General features: G+C 34.4%; 1 protein-coding gene and 1 long non-coding RNA gene across 5 annotated transcripts in view; one reads left to right on the forward strand and one right to left on the reverse strand.

Moving 5' to 3' along the window:
- LOC149074679 (uncharacterized) overlaps positions 1 to 23,660 on the forward strand; it is a 459,047-nt gene that overhangs the window by 226,004 nt on the left and 209,383 nt on the right. For all 4 annotated transcript variants that reach the window (XM_089247147.1, XM_089247149.1, XM_089247150.1 and 1 more), the window contains exons 18-19: positions 1,505 to 1,589; positions 11,391 to 11,924. In XM_089247147.1, the coding sequence (XP_089103273.1) occupies positions 1,505 to 1,589; positions 11,391 to 11,924 (619 nt within the window). The remainder of the gene's footprint in view (positions 1 to 1,504; positions 1,590 to 11,390; positions 11,925 to 23,660) is intronic.
- On the reverse strand, positions 14,283 to 17,276 carry LOC149074681 (uncharacterized). The gene is made up of 3 exons (XR_016194419.1): positions 17,123 to 17,276; positions 15,951 to 16,027; positions 14,283 to 14,370 (listed from the first exon to the last, which is right to left on the reverse strand). It is a non-coding gene; the product is annotated as an uncharacterized LOC149074681 (long non-coding RNA).

A 23,660-nucleotide genomic window follows, 5' to 3' on the forward strand; every position in this document is an offset into this window, starting at 1 on the left:
TTTGTGTTCAATACTTCCGAGCTAAATTAGGACTATTGAGACTCAAAGTCCCAATAGTCTTAGTTCAAATATTTTATGTATTTTTTAGAATTTTTCAGGAGAGCTACACTATTTTATATTAAATAGTTTAAATTCTGACCACCATGATAGGGCAGAAGATACTAACAATAATTCATTAATTTGGAGCATTTCTTATAGTTATCACAGGTTAAAATTTCCCACACTATTACATCTCCTAAAGTTAGTTTTTTTTAACAAATTGTTAATGAAATCAAGTTTTACAACAAATTTCTGACTACGGTGACAACAATAATAACCCCCCAGCAGGGCCTCAGTGTGCTTGGGACTGCGGGGTGGACTTTCTCTTAAGGCCACCTTGAAGGGTTAATATTATGGAAAATTTATGTATCTTTTTTGTGAGCCCCATTCAACTCTGAGCCTGGGAGCAGTGCCCCGGTTTCCCCAGTGTAGTAACAGGCCTGTTGTCTGTGGTTCACTTCCATGCAAAATGTATTGCAAAATTTTCTTTTTACAAATATGAATGTAAATGGTTACTCAAGGAAACGGATATTTTTTTATACCAAAGTGAACTCAGAAAGAAAAGTCATTCGGTCTCTGCCGGGTAAATGGCTACTGTTAGCATATTTTTAATTGAAACAATACATCTCACCACAGAGCAATTTAATTAATTGCAGTGGATTTTTAATTAGGCCAATTTTAAGGGTAAAATAGTTTTTCTCTGTAGTTTATAAATTTTATCTCAAAAAAATTATAAATTAACTGATAAAATCTTGCTCAGGAAAAGTTTAGTACTTGTTACATGGAATTTTATTTCAGATTTCCTCTATTTTTGGCATGATTTTATAAACCTCTCAACTCGTAAAATTTCATCAGTTCTCAAAAAAATGCCACTGACAAGGAATCAACTCTTTCTAGATAAAAAAAAAGTATTGCACTTATATTGCTGTATTCTTAACTTAAATAACAATAAAACGTACGCATTCTAAAATATGAAAATGGTATGTTGGGGAGGGAGGCTCGGGTGAATAGGCTGGATATAAGTTTACACCTATTGTCACTGCAGCTTTGGTTATTTCGATGCATCCTAATTAGGTCTGGATTCAGGGAAATGTGTCAAGAGAGGCATTTAATTGAATTGGTTCATAGATTGTCATATATTTTATGGGTCGGACAGATTTTCTCATTTTATCTGGCTCTTGGAAGGAGAGATCGCCACCATCTGGATCTGTGCCTGGCCTTAATGGATATTGAACCACATGATAGACATATGATATTTCCATGATAGATTGCGTTCAATACATTGATGTGAAATATAACGGTTATCTTTGTGTTCCATTCCCTTTTTAAGGTATTATTCCAAAAAAAACCCAACAGATTAATTTTTTTATATAGCAGTGTAAATCTGTCATCAATACTGGTAGTTTATTTGAATTTTCATTTAGTAGTATTCAATGTTCTTTGTTTTCTTGTTTTTCAATAACAGATCACCAGCATGGAAGAGGAAGCCTTATGCAACAAAGGAGTTTAGATGAGCAAAATATTTTTCCATTTCATGATCATTTGAAAAAGTAAGAATATTTTTCCATAGAAATCTGCACGTACATCCAAGCTGGTTTTTTTTGCGTATTTTTTCTATATTTCCTGACGAAACTGACTTTCGATTATTTCGTCTTATTTCTATAACATTCCAAGATATTTTTTACCACTAACTGTTCCCTATTATAAAAAATGTTAATCATTTAAAATGTGTGATCAACTACTGATATTAGTGATCAACCTTAATTTTCACACACATGTGCTGTTAACACCATAGCCAAGAGTGAATATAAGTGACTAGCATTGAAATGTGGAAAATGATATACTGTAATGGAATTTTGTATAATTAAGTTTACTGACCTAACCTGGAACAGAACCAGAGAGAAGCGATGGTGGCAGAGCTGAGGTTAAAAAAATATGGGAAAGTAATCATTCTTTCACATAAAATAAAGTTTGTATGGTCACTGTATGATTTTTACTTCCACTTAGTCACCTGGTTGCTACACAACACAATACATTGCTGTCAACCTGCACTTAGAACTAGCTGTTTCGTCTCCCAAAATACTCATACAGCTCCCAAAGAAATTTCTGGCTAAAGCAAGCCTTATAGCATGTTGCAGTATTTTATTTCAGCTGATGTGGCAATTGTGACATATACCACATCCTTGAAGTATACCCACAACTGAAAATAGTGTGGATTTAATTCTGGAAGAATGTGGAGAACATGCAACTTATTACAAATAGAAAATTTAAGGCCACAGCAGATGAATTGTTCAACTAAGTGGCTAGAAAAAATAAATAAGAGATTTTTAAGAAAACAAATTAAGGCCACCTGCTGGAAGAAATCCATTATGCTAAACTGTCTGTAAAATCATAGAATTTCTTTGCTTGAACCTTTTTTTCAAAATCAATTGAGACTATTTACATTAGAATTCAAAGTTACATGAGAATTGGACTCCTAACTACCCTTCTGATCATCATAAGGAAAAATGTGCAAGTATTGAACACATGAGTCTATTAATGCATTATCTCTATAATGCAAAATTATTTCCTGACCCTACTCTGACTCATCATTATTTATGTTCAGGTTGTTATTTGTGTGCAAGTAAAACATTATATACATAGAAACGAAAATCTTCGATGCATTTTGCTTTTTTGTTTTGGGTCTAGATATTCTACTTCTCATCAGTTCGCTTTTTATAACTGAAAATATTTACTTACGTTTTAAGAGGCAGTGCTATTTTTTTCATGTTATTTATTTATTTATACAGTATTGGTAGCCCTGGGGCATATACAAGAAGATGTGATTGAAAATGCCAAAGATATTGTTTGATATGATATTAGACAAAAAACTAGTGATAGTGGGAGATTCGACAATAGAGCTTGGGAGTTTGTTCCATTCACCAATGGTATGAAAAAAGAAGCTGTATTTAAAGCAGTCAGTGGAAGCAAAAATAGGTTTTATTTTAAGAAAATGATTGAGTTTTTGAGAGATGTAGGATGGTTTGGCTAAGATACCAGAAGTATCTATGTTGAATTGACTATGGAAAATTTTATATATCAATGCTAATCGAGAAATGAGATGAAGAGTAGAGAGAGGGAGGAGATGAAGTTCGTTTTTGGGTTCGGACACGGAAACGAAAGATGACCAGCAGTCGTGAGTAAATTGGGTGGATTTATTTTGGATTGATTCGAGTTTGTCTACATTACTGGAGGTGTAGGGGTCCCAGATTTCAGTGGCATAGGAAAGAATGAGGGAGATATAAGTTTGGTAACAGATAAGTCTGATATCCCGAGAGGAGCGTTTAAGGTTGCAGCGGAAGAAGAAAAGTTTGTTAAGACACTTCTGGTTAATGTAACATGTTTGTCCCAACGTAGGTCAGCTGAGATTATGACTTCGAGGTATGTGGTTTGAGAAACTTGGGATAACATGAGAGAGAGAGAGAGATAGATAGATAGATTGATTGATAGATTGATTGATTGAGGGGTCCCAGACTTTATGGGGGCGGATGGAGAGTTACGATTAGGGATACATAAATTTCGTGTTTAAGAAATAACCGCAATAAATGCTGGAATTTTTCACTGTGATTAATGTTTCATTGATTAATTTTATCAACCCTAGTTTTTATACAAACAAGAATGGCCATTTTTTGTGATTTTTACATAAGCTTAGCTATGCCCTATGCTGTCTTATACATGATTTCAGAATTATTTTAGAATATGGAGGGACTGGAAGATTTTTTTTTCTTCAAAGTAAATGAGTAAATTTTTAATTATTCTTTCAGATTTTGTATGCACAGGTGTGAGGGTTGCTTTTCGTTACTGTAGATATTCTTTTTTATCCCTGTCAAGTGGCTTTGACAAGATGTCTCTCTTCCTTGAAAGCCTGTTATTTTTCTTATTTTTAGCATTGACAGGCACAGATATTTTGTCAAGTTGGTTTATCAATGAAACACTTTTCCCTACATCCCTTACTTAGCACCAGCTGAAAATTGGAAGAAAACTTAGTCCATAAAAGAAATATGGTATTTGCTTAAAGGGTTAATCTCTGGTAGTTTAGTCCAGACTTCAAGGATTATATGTGTTATTGTTGAAGTCAAGGCTGAACTCAGAGGTTGAAAAAGAATACCTACAGCAAAAAAGAACTCTCCTCCCGGTTTCTTCTTGTTCTGAGTCTGGAAGAAATAAAACAAATTTTGCAAAAGTTATATCACTAAAATATTTGATCATTCTGTATTGGAAATGTAAAAAAAACAGCATTGGACAGCTTTTGAAATGATACATCCTTAATACATTATGTTGATTTGCATTAATTGTTACTGCTGACTTGGTAAAGAAATGATATACCGTAGACTAAAAATCCAGCCATTTGCTAATCTGGCGTTTTTTCTTCAAGCATGAAAGAGGGTAAAATGTGACACTGTGTGCCTGTGCTCGGAAGTTCATACAGTGCACGTTGCTTAATGTTATCTCATAGTGATTCTGGGTTTCTGATAATAGTAACCAATTCAAAAATATATCCAAAAAAAATCCAAAAGCAAATAGTTTGACCATACCTCCAGTTCAATCGAACAAGATGCATAAAAAAAGGCAACACTGTTTTTCTTTACCACACAACTGGTTAGGAAATCTATTTTCTTTTTTCATATTGTTCTAAAACATGATATTCTTACTATAAGCTGAAATCTTGCATTTCCTATTATTTTTCCGCCATTATCAGAAGTTTGAATGGAACTGTCTGACTGAAAAATCATCATAATTCATAAAATCAATGCACCTCAACAATATTGGAACAACGTTGAGGGTTTAAGTTTTATTAAACCCTCAACGTTGTTCCAATATTCCTCAACGATATTCAAGTAGAAGACGTGGAGGTCCTAAATCTTCGAAGAAATGTATGTGCAAGCAAAGCACCAGGACCAGATGATATCTATCCCAGGGTCCTCAGGGAATGTGCTAATGAATTGTTCGGGCCAGTCGCACAGATATACAGGAGTAGTGTTGCTGAGGGTATCGTCCCAAGGGATTGGAAACTTACTAATGTTGTTCCGATATTTAAGAAGAGTAGTAGAGAAGTTGTGTCCAATTATCGTCCAGTGAGTTTGAGGAGTTCTCTCTCGAAAATTTTGGAAATTATCATCAAAAGGCAGTTTGTGAAGTGGATAGACGAGAATAATGTATTGTCGGATAATCAGCATGGGTTCAGGAAGGGGAAGTCATGTGTAACTAACCTCCTTTGCTTTTATGATCACGTGACGAAGGCTTTGGGTTAGAGCAAAAATGTAGATGCTGTTTACCTTGATTTCCAGAAGGCATTTGATTGGGTCGGCCATGGTAAACTCTTGAAGTGTTTACATGAGATTGGAATTGGGGGCAACTTGCTGAATTGGATAGAATCATGGTTAAGAGATAGATCGTAACGAGTTATGGTGAATGGGGAATTCTCTGGTTGGACAGACGTCACAAGTGGAGTTCCTCAAGGAAGTGTCCTTGGCCCCATACTTTTTTTCACTTTTTATCGATAAACTCGATCAGAGTATCGATGGGATTACAAGCAAATTCGCAGATGAAGTGAAGCTAATGGGGGTAATCGGGAATCAAAACGATAGGGAGTTGCTCCAGACAAACTTAAATAGGATTGCAGCATAGGCAAATGAATGGAGCATGACGTTTAGTGTTGATAAGTGCATGGTTGCTCATTTTGGTTAGAACAACCCACGGTTCTCTTACGAGTTGAATGGTGTCACTATCCCGGATGCAACTAGAGTCACCGATTTGGGAATTCTCATTGACGAGCGGCTTAGGTTTTCTGAACATTGTTCAGCGGTGGTCAAAAAAGCAAATAGAATGCTCTGTCTTATTTTCAAAAAGGTCTCTTCGCGTTCTCCTAAAGTCATTCTTCCGCTTTTTCGAGGCTTAGTTCGTCCTGGACTGGAGTATGCTGTAAGGTTTTGGAGACTATACCTACAGAGGGACATAGATTTGGTTGAAGGGGTGCAGAGAAGAGCTACGCGTGTCCTTATTGGCACACGGGACTTGAGTTATGAAGAGACATTTAATTTTTTGAATATGTTTACATTGGATGAATGCAGGTGCCGAGGAGATATGATTGAAGTGTTCAAAATTTTCAATGGGATGGACCATGAACTTTTAGTACACAGCCAATCGGCTGCTTTTACAGGGGGACACCAGTATCGATTGGTGAGGGACAATGCAAGGTTATGGTGTCGCAGGGAATTTTTCTCTAATAGGGTTGTTAATAAATGGAATAGCTTACCCCGGAGCTAGTAAATTGTAACATAACTGACATGTTTAAAAATAAATGCCATAAACACGTTGGGGTAAATCGAGAAGCTATCCATACTTAGAATAAGACAACCATAAGTATTCTTTATGGGCATTGTGTAGTATTTTATCATGTGTATATATTGATTATAATTTTTATTAATTGCATCTTTAATTGGGTTGCTATATTTTTTTTGGAAATATATGACATCCATATTTTTATGAGCATCTTTTTCTCAGCCACCTCATTGGGCATTTTGCCTTTTGTGACATTGTATTTGTATTCATGCGGTATATTGCTTAAATCCCCTGAGTAAGTATTTCAGCAGAGAAACTGAATCTGGTCTATATTAAAAGAAACTGACCAAGAACTGAAGGTACTTTTGTTTTTACATTGTTAAATGTAATGTTAAAAAAATAAAAAACTGTAGAGGAGACAAATTTTGTGTCTATTATAGGTAGGCCATTGTAAAAGAAACTTCATGAGTACATGGATTATAGCTATTATCTGCTACTACTGCCCAAATTGGGCATTGTGAACTAAGTATGAAAACCATTGTTGATAAGGAAGGAGTACACCTTCTGACCTTCTACATGGTCTTGCAGGTTGATAATGATAATTTTTTATTGGTAAAAAAAGTCTGTTTCTTCCTCACCATCCAAATACCCAAAAAAAACCTTTTGATGGAAAGAAATTGATAACTTAAACCCAAATCCCCTGATAACTACACTGCTGGTCACCCAAATTGCAACACCAAGAAAGACAAGAGATATCGCAACAATATTTATTTCGTAGATAACATGTTGACCAAGCATCAAATGATTAAATTTATAGACTTCTGTGAAGTGTGGTTCCTGCCAAAATCAGTAGCCAGAGTAGCCGCCATTGTTGGAGATCACCGCTGCCACACGCCTCGGCATTGATTCAAAGAGACTTTGGATGTGTTCTTGGGGTACAGCAGACCAAGCAGCTTCGACACGTTGTCAAAGTTGATCTGGTGTGGCAGCTGGGGATGTAATCTGGGTCAATCGTTGAGCAACCATGGACCACGTGTTTTCTATCGGCGAAAGATCCGGAGAGCGAGCTGGCCAGGGAAGCAATTCAATCTCGCGATTGACGAAGAACCCTTTGGACAATGCGTGCCACTTGTGGTCGCGCACATGGCCCCCACATCCTGAAGCAGGGCCCCTAGGCTGGGATCTTTTACGGGCCCCCCGACCAGACTTTCACGGGGCCTGCTTTATGATGAATTTATAGCGTGAAAAAACAAAAAAATGATTAAAATCCTCCTGGGCCCCAGGGCCGGAGCCTTGTCAGCCCACCCCTTGTGGGGGCCATGGTCGCGCATTATCCTGTTGAAATATGGCTGTGGGCAAGCCCTGAAGGTAAGGAAGGACAACTGGCTCCAATACCTCGGAGATGTAGCGCTGGCTTTTTAAAGTACCGGCAATGCGTACTAGAGGAGTGCGAGAGTGATATACCATAATACCCGGTGCAGGACCAGTGTGGCGGTGCATAACGCAGCTGTTCAGCATCCTCTCTCCACGGTGTCTCCAGACTCGAATCCGACCATCGTGGTGTTGCAGACAGAAGCGTGACTCGTCAGTAAAGACAATTTCATTCCATTGTGTCGTCCACATCCTTCTTTCATCGCACCATTGGCGGCGGAGACGTCTGTGGTTCTGCGTCAAGGGTAGACGAAGCAATGGACGTCTTGCGGACAGACCACTCTGCTGTAAACGGCGTCGAATGGTACGCGCAGACACTGGATGATGCGGTACAGACTGAATGTGCTGTGCTATGGTTCGTGATGTGGCTGAGCGATCCGTCACTGCCATACGCACAATACGCCTGTCATCACGTGGAGTGGTGCACTGAGGTGGATGCGATCGAACACGTCGGTCCGTCGTACCCTCCTGCATCCAACGATCACTTATCCGCATTACAGTTGTTTGGTTTTGTCCAACACGACTACCGATTTCCCTGAAAGATAATCCACAATCTCGGTAGGCCACTATCTTTCCTCTGTCGAACTCGGATACTTGATCAAAAGATGATCGCTGTTTTCTACGAGGCATAATTGATCGTTTTTTTGAAAAAACCACAAGAAAAACACAATTGCCGTACTTCAAATCGTCGAAATCTCCAAGCCTTAAATAGCGCTTTGAAGTGGCGCCACAGGCGCGCGTGATGTGCGTCTGCGCTGAAATTCTAATCATTTGCATATCTCACCTCCGCTAATGCATGTTGTAAATTTCATATTATTTGCATGCTTCCTTCAGGGTGTTGCATTTACGGTGGCCAGCAGTGTATAAACCAATTTTTCCCCCTTGTTATGATATTAGTCTGCCCGTAATTTGCACAAGTCATAACAATAGGGTGGATTAGTGTGACATCATGACCGGCAGCACTGATTCAAAACAAACATGAACTGATCAAGATTATAAAGGTAAACGCCATAGGATGTAGGCTATATAGTCTCTGTTTAAATTATTTTTCTAAAAAAAATAAGACTCGGGAGCTCTTCAAACGAAAACTTCCAACTCTTGTGAACATACAATGTTAAAAATATTGTCTGAGGTTTTCATGGCCGGCGTTAAATGACTTGCAGACGGTTTCCGGGTTATTAGGCCATGGTCTAGGAGATTTTCTTCCAGATGATGCCTGCCACAGATGTGGGCGAAACGTCAGGAAGAAAATCTCCTAGACCATGGCCTAATAACCCGGAAACCGTCTGCAAGTCATACAATGTTAAAAATATAATAATAGTTCATCTCTAATTAGCTATGAAAGAGCTTTATATTTCTTGCATGCTATCCATTCACGTGCATTTGGCGTATTAGCCATGCTTTTGATTCCAGCATTGAATCGTGGATTTAATCATGGAAGCAATGATTGAGTCGATTTGAAGAAATAATTTTAGGATAAATGAAACTTTTTCAATTAATGAAGAAATATTCACAGAATTACTGAAAGCAATAATTTCAGAACTGCTGAAAGAATTCAGAATTATTGAGAATAACTTAAGAATTGTCAAGAATAATTTCAGAATTGTTAAAAGTAATCATTTTTTTATGGAACAAACTAAGTATTTAAAAAATATAATTTCATAACTGGATGGAAATGTAAAATTAATGGAAATAATTTCCGAATTATTAGGACACATTTCAGATTTTAGGACAATAAAAAAAATAATTGATCTAAGAAGAGTTAATTAATTAATGATAAAAAGTTGTTTGAAAATGAATAAAAATTCAAATGTTATGAAAGATATATAACAGACACTTCTTGTTAATGGAAAATTTTCAGATTCCTGGTTCCGTAGAATTGCACTTTAACCCATTAAAGACGCCTTTGATTTTTAGAAAGAAAGAAAAAACTACTAAGTGGAGCCACTCCCACCATTAATTGGGGAAAAAAAATTAAAATTTCAAATGGCAAATTTTCTCACCAACTGGTGTCAATGGGTTAATGTATTTCACTCCCTGTTAGCGGACACTCTTGATAGCAGACAGTAAAATCCTTAAAAACTCAAATTTATCAACTTTTGGCCAGAAATCGCTAATTTATCACATTCTACAAGATTATGTCCCAGTCTTGTGTTAGTAAATATGATAAGAATCATCAATTGATTACATTATTTTTCAAGATGATAGGTGATTATACATTACCACTGGTGTATCACTTTTGCAGTAATTAAAATGCATGGGAACCAATAGCAAAGAAACCAAAACATCATGTAAAAGAGAAATTTGTATGTCATCACTCCCCATCAGCAGACCAAATTTTTATTTCCATGGGTGTCTGTTATTGAGAGGTTGTACTGTTTATTTTCAATTTTTTTTTTTCAACTTCAAATTTATTTTACAATTTGTGTGAATACATGTTATACGATATTATTGGCAACCAAGGAGACAAATGTCCCATACTGTTTGTTACAATGAATAGGTTTAAAAAATATAGTACAGAGTGTAGTAGTATAGTATAGTAGTAATATAGTATAGTAAGTATAGTGTTTATTCAGAGCAATTAGGCCAAATGCATGCCAAAAAAAACGGATAGTGTGCAAGAAATAAACACTCATAGCTAATTAGAGATGAACTATTATTATATTTTTAACATTGCATGTTCACAAGAGTTAAGTTTTCATTTCAAGAGCTCACAAGTCTTATTTAATCATATTTTTTTTAGAAAAATAAGTTAAACAAAGACTAGCCTACATCCTATGGCAGCGGTTCTCAACCGGTGCTCCGCAGAGCCCACTCGAAGAAACTAAAAAACCAGTAAAATTTAAAAAATGTATTATAAATATTTTTAAATAGTAAAAATGAATCAGTAACTTTGATGAATAATTAAAAAATTGGTCTACGGGCTCCGTCATAGAATTTTTTTACTAAATAGGGCTCCGCAAGTCAAAAAAGATTGAGAACTGCTGTCCTATGGCGTTTTCCTTTATAATCTCGCACAGCTGGTGTTTGTTTGGAATCAGCGCTGCCGGTCATAATGTTAGCACTAATGCACCCGATATACAAATGATAACATTGTCCATGATTCTAATAAGTGGTGTCTACTTTATTATTCAAATGGGCCTTTTTTTAACTTACTTCTAGTAGTCTGGCAGGGCCTGGTCTGATACGTGTCATAGTAGCAAGAGTCTACTGTACTCTTTTATTTTTTTTTTATAAACAGTTGTTAGAAAAAATCATGAAATGTTCAAGCTGCTGGAGGAACCATCAGAACTTTCATTATTTCTTTGAAGTTTTTCAACTGCAGCAGTGTTAAAATTGTCAGGAAATATTATGGGTGTTAAGTGTGGTGAAAGAATTGCATTCATTCATCTAATGATGGCGATGAAAGCATCCCAGCTACTTATTTTATTTAAAAACAAAAATTTATAACTGCTTTAGAACCTTCATTTTATTTTTGAAAGTTTTCTATTTTTTCAATTTCAGATAGCCAGTGCAGTATTTTTCGAACTGAAAAAAAAATTCAAATTGAATATTAATTTTCTTGATGTTTAATCTTTTTTTTTTATTATTTCCTATAGAAACAACAGTCTCAGTACCAGCAACAAATCCACACCATTGCATTACTCCTATTTTGCACAATCATGTCCTGTTCTTCTTGGGGGTGTATCTGTAACCTCTAAAGCTATACAAACAGGTATACTTTATGACAAAGATTCTGATAATGACATGGAAACTGCTTCTGATACTAAAACTGCTCATTCATTGAAAGTGAGCGAAAAAGGATCAATGCTGAATGGTAAAAAAGCACATGAGCTACCTACTGTTCCTGAATTTTCTAGTAAAAGTGCTGATAATTTGGAATGTTGTGTTTGTGAGGTACATGCTCATGAAAGTGAAAATGCATTTCCCAATCTACCTAGACTCAGGACGAACAGCTTTTTAACAGCAGTTAGATCGGGAAGTTCTGAAATTTTAGAAACTTTATCCAGTACGACCAGTAACGACAATGAGCAAGCTGATAAATGCTCAGTAATATCTTGTTTAGAAGGGGAAGGTGTAAAATCTTTTGTCAAACATTATGGACCAGTTGGAGATGCCAAGTTGCTAACCAAGTGAGTCAGAAACATTCTTTTTATATTGTACGATAAAGAAAATTCATTTGACAATGATTTGCAACAAATTTGACAATGAATTTAAATGAATTCCTTGTTTTCCAACTAATTAAGTGCTTCTGTGGATGTTATAAAATATTTTTATGGTTGTTTTCTTAATGATTTATAAAGTTGAATGTCAACAATGAACAATTATTGAATTGCATTAAAAAATTTAAATTGAAAACTCACATAATTTGTTCCTTGACCAAAAATGCTGATTGGATGATACCCATAGTTCCCTATTAAGAAAAGTGTATTAAGTATTAAGAAAATTATTTGGCTCTATGAATCTCAAAGATACATCGAAAACAATTTTTCAAAAAGCCAAGAATAGTAGCGTATCTTTTCTCTTTATTATTGACTTTTGTTAGTGATATTTGTGGCATCACAATGTGAGCAGAGCCACCTTAATACTCACCCAGACACCAGTCAGTATAATTCAAATATAAGGCCACAACAGGCAAAAGGCCCAACAAGGTGGCTGAGAAAAAGATGCCCATAGCAAATATGAGTGTTATATACAGTCAATCCTGGTTATAACATTCCCACTTATAGTATTTTCCCACTCAGTGAGACTTTTTTGAGTCTCAACTCTAAGTAATTCTCATTGGGTTTTCCCATTTAAAGCGTTTTCCTGCTTAAAATGTTCCTTCATGGGTTTTTTTTGAAAAACAGTTTCCACTGTATTTCTAAAATACAATAACCCAATTAAAAATGCAATTATAAAAACTAAAAATATATATGTACAGGTTAAAATAGTATACAATGCCCATAAAAAATATTCATGGCTGTATATACATTATTTGGATCCATGGGAAAAAGATAACTGTGATAAAAAAAAATTTCACTTTTCACTTGGTGGTCAGAAATTTAACTATTTTTTATTGAATCTTTTCCACATGGTTCATATATATATTTTTTACCAAATTTCATCATAATACCTTCTTTAGAATGGGTGCTACATATGTCTGAGTAGTGTCAGTTTGTTTATAACCACCCAGGGGGTGAACTATCTCTGCAGTCCTTAGTAACTACTAGTCCTAATGAACTACCGGTCGGAGGACTGAAGCTAAGGACCGCTTCAACTACTAGTAGTTAAGAGGTACTATGTACTACCAGTCCTTAAGGTCACGTGACGTGAAACAGTAGTTAGAGGGGGAGAAAATTTTTGGTTTAGGGAGTAACAGATCTCTAACCAATCGGGATGCCGTTTGAAGCCTACAACTACTACTAATTATTTAAAAATCGTTTTTCCGCAGTGGGTTGTGGCAGCGATTTCATGTTTACAAACAAACATGTTATAAACAAACTTTTTTTTCCCGAGGGACTCTCCATACATTTTTTTTACTCTAATATCGCTGGCTAGTTTAATTATTTTGTAAACGTATGAGGACGTTGCATTTTTCATCTTGCGACTTTTTTTTAGAATAAGATTCAGTATATAATAATAGTCAAAGTATTTTTCTTGTCCGAGCTCATGGACCCCACTTTTGGATGCTTGAAGAAGCGAGTATATGGGACCCCAGCTGCATATAAGTGGGTCGCATACTGATGAAATCAAAATTTGGAAGAAAAAAAAATTCTTACAACAAAATGTAAGAAATTAAGGTTACCGGCACTAGAGCCTATGGCCGTAATGTGCCTTTTCGGGGCAGACTTTCCCCTTTTTTTGGGGGGGGGCGGCTCTTCTTGAAAGGGTTATTATTCAAAATAATTATAGATTTTTGGGCCCCCTATTCACCTCAGGAGCCCTACTCGAGGCCCCAGCTGAATACTATTTTTAATATTGAGTGCCATTTTTTTTTAAAGACCAATTTGTTAAATTATTATCCATTTTTATTCCTTTTAAATTCATTGAAACAACGAATTGCAAATTCTTTCTGGAGCAACTAAAATAATAAATTACTGATAATTTATAATTAAAAGAATTAACTGCCTTGCTGCATATTGTAGTTCTGTATTTTAAACTATGGGTTTCTCCTCCAGTATTAAAAAATATTATCAGAACATGATTCTCTATGAATGAGCACTTACCTGTTAATGCAAGTGAATACTTCAATATTTAAAAGATATATACTTCTATATTAAAGATCTTTCATCAATTTATCTGTTTCATATTTAGCTTCCAACAAATAACTTCACCTGATAACTTTCGTTTGATCGTATATTTCATTTCAGTTGATTAGAAGATGAATGATTGAAGCTGATTAATAGAAACATGAATTGAATAACAACTTGCACACATGATTTGTCATACAAAAACATTTTATTTCAAACATATGTTCATAGAGAGTTATCATAATCACAATTTATTGGTTGTACTTTTCTTAGCAATCGCATCTTTCAAGAATATAATTTTTTAAGATTCATAAATTTCCATCTGCATCTTCAAATGTTGATTTACCTGAAATTAGAAAGAGGAAGAAAAAAACACCTTTATTATGCTTATCAATCTTTAAATGTACTGTATATTTGATTTCAAATTATAACAGTCTTTAGTTGCATAAGTAGAGATAATTCGTGCACAATAGCACTTTGTCGACTCGCCACCATTTTATCACAGTAGGATCCAAAATGCATCAACTGTGTTTTACAAGGGAGGCCTGGCATTGCACACAGATGCACTTGTTCATGTCTAGATGTATTTACCTAGGGCTTCACAAATCTTAGGAGCCAACATTGCAAAAAAGAAAATCATACTGACACCTAAAATTTTCTATGCAGATCACAAAATATTTGGAGTTTATGTCCTGCATCTTCCAATATGTGAAGATCATCACCAAGTGCTGAAAAAGTTAAATATAATTTGTTTTTACTTTGGATTATTTCTCCTAAAAATATGCTTGGCTGCCAAGAAATTTGGCCGGCACCTAAAATGTTTTTCAATTTTTCGAGCCATGGTTCTACCCTAAAATTTTGGTCAGACAGATGAAGTGAAAAAACCTATTGGCACGCAGCTAACTTCAAATTTTCACTTTACTTTCAGCTTCGCTCTAAAACACATCCTTAGCAACCTCTTGTGGATCGGGGAACCCTATTTAAATTAACATAGAAATTTTGCAGTGTTGTATGGTCTTACTAGTTAAAAAGTATGATATTATTTGTCGTCAATTATATTAATTGTTTTAATATTTCCATTCACAAAATTTGCTCATCAGTAAATATGATAATAACATTTTCAAAGAATTAATATTGCTTTTCAGTTAGCAAAGCTTCTAAAGGTTTTTTTTAATGTCCTCCCTCTCATTTATATAGCCAAGACAGGTTTTTCAACAGTATACATGTTTTTACTTGCACTGGTCAAATTTTGAGTGGTACAGGTAGCCATTAAGAAATCTATCTTAATTTGCTCAATTCAATTATGTCAAAAAGAGTTGTTCTTTCAATAGTATCTGAAAAAATTATGATTATAAAGAAAATTACTCATAGCAAGATATTTCTCGAGAAAAACCAATATGGTATGGACTAAAAACAATGCCACCTTTCCCCCCTGCTTATTTTGTTTTTGCACATATAAAATGTGTCGCTGAAATTACAATAATTTCAGAGGGAAGTATGTTTCTGTTGAGTTTTATATTGAGAAATATTCAAGTGATTGTACAGTTTACAATTTTTATGAATTTTCTCAACTTAAAATTGAATGTGTATAAAATAGGTTATTTTAATCATGGTGCAACATAAATAAGACACTGAAATACAACATTTCTTAATAAACATGTGAATTTATGTAATACAGCCTCTCCGAAACGCTATTATGATTATGATCTGATACAACGTCAAAATTCTGTGGGTGGGATGGTGGTGTTAAATCGGGTTCGACTGTATTTGTTCCACTAGGGTTGTTGATACAAATGAAATCAGTGAAAATGATGCGACACAATGTTAAAATTTATGTCATTAAATCATGCATGGAAATATTTTATTTTACATGAAAATAATAATGAAAACTGTTGCTCAAAGTCAAATACAAAGAATTAAAATTACCTTTGTTTGCTCTGGTATAATTGTTTAATAACCTTGAAAACCTTCACATAACTTCGTAGCTACCTACAGCCAAGTTCCTGGGAAACAAAATTTTTCAAGAGTTAGAAAAGTCTCACAAATGTATATATACAATATATATATATATATCAGCTGTTTACTAACAACATCGTTAAAAAATAAATGCTTGTTAAAAGTTTAAATGTTAAAAGTTTCAGTTCCATAACATCTCAAAATGTTATATTTTAAAGTTCTTAAGTATTCGACATGGAAATTTTTTTTCCGTCGTTACCCATACACACAAAATCAAAAACAATTTTTGGCAAAAAATTAAATTTGAACACCCACAGCAAGGCCATAACCCAAATACTGAAGTAGTAATATGTTTCAAACACTAATCTGCTTCCTTTCATTATAATATATATACCTCGACACTAAAAACTGTGCCTGAAATTAAGACTTTGTATTTTAGTCCCAGCATTGTACGAATTTCATTTTTTATATCAACAAAACAATATAATGATTCCTTATTAAATATTCATCTCAGAGCGAGTTACAGAGTGCAATTTTTAAAGTAGTAGCTTATGATTTTTTTCTGAAAATTTAACTTTCACTAAGTATTACAATATTGTTCATTTGAACAGTTTAAAATATCAAATCTATATTTTAATCCTTTACACTAAATTTAGTGCACGAGTTTTACAAAATTTAATATTTAACATTACTGCCAATTTTTACCATGCTTTATTTCAATTTCACCATTACTCATCACAAAAAAATTATTAAATTTTTTGTCATTTAGGTGCTATAATTTATTATCAATGAATTATATTTGTAATTATTTATTTACGCATGTGCTCAATTCATTTAGACATAATTTTTCATTAAAAAAAATTAATGTAGCAAAAAACATAGAATGTAAAATTTCAATTTGATATTATCGTAATTGGAGATTCATCTTTCATTCGCCATGTAAATATTTTCAATACAACCCAAAATATACATGGGCTATTTGATATTTTTCCAGCATTACCAAGTGGGATCCACTGCCCTATTGATTGCGTGACATTATGTCCATTTATATTTTTAAATAACGCATTTACCGAGCAAAAAAATATTAATAATATCTCTAACACTCTTCTTATATAGTTCGATAGCAATAAAATAATTCTTACCTCAGTAATGAACATGCTAGCACTTCGTCGTGGCTTCGATCGCCGATGTCAACAGAAACGTATACGACAGCAGGTTTTTGAGGATATAACGATGAATCACTTCAACTTTGATGACACCGAAGATATAATCCAAGTTTTATCTGTCATTATTATCGTAAAAAAAATTTTAATTCGAAAAAAAACAGCATATTTCACCGCTAAATATCACAGCGAGAGCTCGCGGCCAGAGGCGAAATTTCCTCTTTTCCAAGATGGCCGCCGTGAACTACTTTTCTTGCTGCTTTAGGACTGGTGCTAGGCAGTCCTTAGCAGCGGTCCTAAGTAACTACTAAAAAAAAGTCCTTAGCTTAGAGATAGTATCGAAAAGTCGAACTACTGGCCATCTAAGGACAAATCGGGGCTTAACTACTTTTTTTCGGCTAAGGACCGCAGAGATAGTTCACCCCCTGTATTATAGTAAACTCTCGCTAATCCCCCACATATCAGACCAGAGTGTACTGGATTATTGAATACGCTAAATTACTGGACGTCAATTGAAAAAGCCCATTTAAATAATACAAACTTCAGTGCGCAAACATACTGTGACATGTTTTTCTCTTCTATGCTCAAAGAAAACCTGCCTAAAAAATGCTGAATTACTGGATGGGCCGGATTAACAAGCAGCCAGATTATTGAGAGTCTACTGTAGTAGCATAAGAAATCAGATAAATGGGTGCCACTTCAATGAATGAAAGTACCTAAACTTTGATTCATTAATAATGTATTGAGAATACAAAATGCATCTTATCAATCCCATTAAAATTTTAAATGCAATAAACTCTCTCAGTTTACAAACTTAATTTGTTCCAGAAGTTCATTCATAAACCAAATTGTTTTCAAACTGAAATAATTTTTTGCATAGGAATCAGTGTAAAATGAATTAATCCATTCTTGGGATCCCAAAGATTTCTAGTGTAAACTTTTACAACAGCCCCTGTTCCTAATGTAAAACCAATGGTAATCATTGAACCAACACTGAAGAAATTAATTACCATACACAGAAAGAGATGAAATACAAACCAAATGAAAATGATGCCAGAGCAAAGTCTGGTTTCATCAGTGTGTATGCCCTTTAATCTGGATAGCGAAGCACTCAAAATCTCAGCTTGCAACACTGTGTGGCCACAAAATATACTCCAAGCCAAATTGATGGTTCTGTAAGACACTTGCAGCCCCGCTTTAAGAAATATTCAGTGTAGGATTTTGAAATAATGTTTTCAGAAGTTACTGAATGTAAGTTGTGTGTCAGATATAATTGCAAGACAACTATATGAAACTCTGAAGAGTGTTAATGTTTTAAAGTTTTCAATCGCTTGCTGATCCATGGGCTGGATAAGAGGAGCCGTATTTGGTGGCAAGAATTTTACTTTACTTTGAAAACCAAATTCTATGGAAAAAAATTGAAAATTCAGACTTCTGAAATATGTTTCCTTCATGATTTAGGCCATTTTTTACATGTTCATAAACCACGATTAGTTTGTAAACTGAATCATGTTTTGTTTGTGAACTGAATCATTTTTTGTTCTAAACTGATTTGTTTCCAAATCAAAATGTTCATAAACCAAGGGTTGACTGTACTTCAATCATATCCCTAGGTGAGATGACTTGAAATGCTGAGGCGGGGAGCATGATGATGATTATGTCAGTTCATATACAGTAGATTCATGTTTTAATGAATATCGTTATAGCAAAAATCTTGTTTTTTAACAAAAACATTTCTTATTCCCCAGATAAGTTTACTTAGGAAGAGTCTAAAAATTTGGAATTCCTTTATAATGAAATTTCATTATTACAAAGTGATTTTTCCAGTGTCTTGGTGTTTGTTATAATGTAATTTGACTGTATATGTGAGCGAGAGAATATACATTATATGAGTCGGCTCCCCCATTAATGCTGGGGGGGGGGGAATACCTCCCCATGGCCCTCCTTCAAAGTATCTCCGCCCATGATCATATTCCTTAAGTTCTAAAGAAAACATATTCAGCATATCAGGTCTCTCTTCATAGCTCAAGCCATGCATACCCGCTAGTGCTCTAGTGGTTTTCTTTGTACCCGTTCAACCAAATGTGTACCCTTCTGAAGATAGTCTTCAAAACCATTCAGCATACTCCAGTTCATGACGAACCATGCCTCGAAAAGAGCAGAAGGATGACTGGGAAAATGTGAAGAGATCTTTTTAAGTATAAAACTGAGCATCCTATTTCTTACCACCGCCAAACAATGTTCAGAAAAACCTAGGGTTTTCATTGCTGAGAAATCCCATTTCAGTGAACCCATTTGCATCCAGAATAGTTTTAACATTCAGCTCATGAAACCTTTATTGTTCCTACCAGAATGAGCAACCATGCACTTGTCAATGCTAAAAGTCATGTTCCAATTATTTTCCATTCTGCAATCCTATTTAAGTTGGTCTTGAGCAATTCTCTATCACTTTCATTCCCAACTAAACCTATTAATTTAACACCATCTGTGAACCCATCACTTTTGTGATCAAGTTTATCTATGAAAATTGAAAAGAGTATGGGACCAAGTACTCTTCCTTGAGATCCCCACTTGCGACACCTGTTAAATCAGAAAATTTGCTGTTCACCATAACCCGCTATAACCTAGCCTGCAACCATGATTTTATCAAACTCCTCTGTGAATACACCCACATAAACAAATCTTATTTTCCTAGTCTGAAACTGCCAAATACAATTTAAATTACACTGTTTGAATGCAAATGTTTTTTTTTCCTTATTTTTTGATGGGCCTGTTTGCACACCATGTATGAAGTGTCATTATTAGAAGAAATTGATTGGTAAAAATCTGTGTTTGCATAATTTTGTGAATGAGTAGGCCTAAACAGTAAACAAATTTAGTATAGCAATTTCAGTCATTTTGCCAGATAACATAAGTGGGTATCATCACACTCTTATTCCTAATGTTATGAACTTAGATTATATACTAATAATAATACAACTTATTTAACGATATTCAAGGGACTGAAGAAATGTATAATTAAAAATGGAATGTATTAACACTATGGAAAGTGCATCAGGATCAGTGAGTAATAGTATTATATAGGTGATTGTTGTAGAGGTTATAGGTGTATAGAATTAGTGCTGTATAGCAATAAAATGATGAAACTTTGAATTTCATACTTCATTTATTTATTAATCCCTACTTTTTAATTTTCATGGTAAAAAAAGACTTATTCCCTAAACTACATAAAGTAATGTTTTAAGATGAACTTTCAATCAAGTCTTATAAATAACGACTGTGATTATTGGGTAGTTTGTTACGAAAAAATTGTGTAGTAAATAGAGAAAATCTTAAATTGAAATCAACTGTCATTTGACTTTTTGATTCAACCTGCTATAGTAAATTTGTTGTGCAACGATTAGTGCTGGATTTATTATATAATGAAATTGTACAATATATTATTGTAGTATATAGTATCATAGTGTATTATATACAGGGTGATTCAGAAAAGATGGGAAAAACTTGAAGAGGTGATAGTACACACCAAAGATTGTCATCAAAGAATGCATGGTCTAACATGAAACGCAAACGCGTTGAATTGCGTTTCAAAATGGTTGCTCTGCAAATGTTAAAACAACATTCCTGTTGCAATTTATCGGGAGAAGGAGAACACCACCATGCATGCAAATGTAACCTGGGAAAGAAGAAGGAACCATATGCAAATCTGCATCACAGTGAATAAAAGGCACGGATGCCATCTTGTACATTACAACTGTTAGAATGGTTGCACGCTGGAATAACTTCACAGGGCTGGCATACGTGATTTGTATTCACTGTGATGCAGTTGCATACGGTTTCTTCTTTAGGCTACATTTGCATACATGGTGTTCTTTCTCTCCCAGTAAATTTCAACAGGAATGCTGTTTTAACATTTGTGGAGCAGGCGTTGCAAAACATGCTAGCATGTTTGCATTTCATGTTAGACCATACATTCTTTGATGACAATTGTTCGTATTGGTATTACCTGCTATAGTTTTTCCCCATCTTTTCTGAATCACCCTGTATATACTATACATTCACACTCCTATGGTATAATAGGTAAATAATTGCTGTATCAATATTCAATTGCAAAGTCAATATCATATAAAATGCAAAAGTACACAAACTAAATAAGGTTCCATTTTGTTTATCATAAGTTTGTCACATTGACATTTCAGCTGACAGTTTCAAATTGAAATTGCTATATTTGACCAAACATCAAACATAGGAAAAGAAATTGTTTTAATTGAATTTTCTTTTTAATTTTTTCTAATACTAGACACAAGTAATTAATTATATCTAAAATATTTTATTTTTTTTTATCAACAACACCCTATTTCTTTTAGCTAATTATTCAGAAATATTGTCATAAATATCAAAGTTTAAGCAGTATAAGGATGGGAGTAATGCACAATGGTATTTTTTTAATTACAAAACAAATATTTCAAAACAATGTACAGTAGAACTTCTCGATAATGGACACCCATGGGACCAAAAATTTTGTTTGCTAATAGGGAATGCCCACTATGGGGAGGTAAGATATAGAGTGAATGAATTCTTGGTTATATACGACTTTCACATTTATTCAACTTTTGGCTTCAGTCGCAATTAGTCCCTACACATTTTAATGTTACTGTAAAAGTGATACAATGTTGGTTATATATATGCGTAATCATCAGTCATTTCGATAAAAAAATTTTTTATCGAATTTCACTTTATTACTTTCATCAGCGATTATGCGTAATTTCTAAATAAATTTGAGCAGTCTGATAAATATGGAAAATTTATGACCTTTTTCTTTTTTTCATTAAAACAGTTAATTATTTTTACCTGTACATGATACGTGCACTACACACATATAAATTTTTCAATGAAAATCAAATTAAAATAAGTGTGAAAAAGATAACATTTATAACAAAAGTGTCAGTCTTGTAATGTTGGCTTTCTTCACTTGCATTAACATACCAAACCAATATTACCATTCAAATTCACCATTATGAGCCATAATTATGTTCTAATTAAGTACATAATTAATTGACGATTTATCCTTAATGCCAGCACAAGCTTGGGATTAAACATAATCTTAGTTGAATATGCATCAACAACACCCCTGTTTCACCCTTAAGGGTATTCAGGTATTCGTAAATCAGAAGCCACCATCCCACTCAGTACAGAACGGACTGGGCGAAACAGAAATAAATCCTTATTCCAGATCCAGTGGAGCCAGATTTGGGGGGGCGGTGCCCCCCTTTTACTGTTTGTCGCATGGTTTTTAGCTATAGCTACAGAGCTATAGCCGTTGACTTCCGGGCTTAGTGCAATGCGCACCAAGCTGAAGCTTCACCCCACTGTATTGATCCAGAGAACCCTCCTGGCCTGTCAACAGTGGCACAAAATTAACCAGTCTCATGATGTTAGTCTTGTTGAATATGATAAATGCTCGATTTATGACCAAAAATTAATAAATTAGAGTTTGGATTATTTTACTGTCCGCTATCAAAAGTGTCTGCTAATGGGGAGTGAAATACAATAAAGCCCTACTCCATAGGACTGGGGATCATATAAATGTCCATTAACAGAAGGTTTCATTAATGGCAGTGTCTGTTAGGGGAGGTTCCATTGTACAATTTAAATTTTATTCATCTTTTATAACTTCATCCTGGAAACAGGTTTGGGAGAAAGAGTTTGGGTGACTCTCACCTTCTGCTGAAAGAATTGATTGAAATAAGGGGTTCAAACCCACAAATGTGGGCTATATAATGATGTAAATTATGTATTGAACTTTTCCACCTTAGTGAGCAATTTCTCTATTGCAGGCTATATACAAAAAATCAAGGTAGCAATGATCTTTCTTTCAAAAGAGGCCAAAAAAATTGAGCTGTTAAAAGTAATTCACCAATAAGCACAATTTTTATGTAAACAGATGAATAAATTATATTTTCTGCTTAATATTTCCATTTTTTTATGGGCAGTTAATTTTATTATTAATTATTAGTTTTTCTTTCGTGATATGCGCTTTCATATTAGGTTGCTGTATTTTGGTTATATTTGACATCCATATTTTTTATGGGCATATTTTTCAGCCACCTTGTTGGGCAATTTGCCTGTTGTGGCCTTTGTGTTTGTATTTGTAAATTGTTCCTCTGCCTTAAATTTGATATGTAAATGTTTGGCAAAATGCCCGATGAATTTTGTATGAAAGTACATCAATAGATGAAATCTGATTTGGTGCAGCTCCTTCATGCTGACTTGCAAGCGAAATGGAATATTAATATTGTGTCAAATAGAGAGAGACATGTATATATAAAATAATTTTTGAGCAGTTATTTAGCTAAGTAATTATTGTTTTCAATCAAAGCACGATTTATTTTTGTATGTTATATAGGTTACTGCCAAAGTCTAAAGTTGGCCCCTTTGCGAACTGGCCTTTGTCTGAAATTCAGACTTCTTCCGGCCCATATATATAGATTCCTATGCATCTCTATGATTCAGGATC

This window comes from Pholcus phalangioides, unplaced genomic scaffold, assembly GCF_987345545.1.
Source record: "Pholcus phalangioides strain wild (caught in Gottingen) unplaced genomic scaffold, Ppha-v1.0 ptg000017l_1, whole genome shotgun sequence".
NCBI lineage: Eukaryota > Metazoa > Arthropoda > Arachnida > Araneae > Pholcidae > Pholcus > Pholcus phalangioides.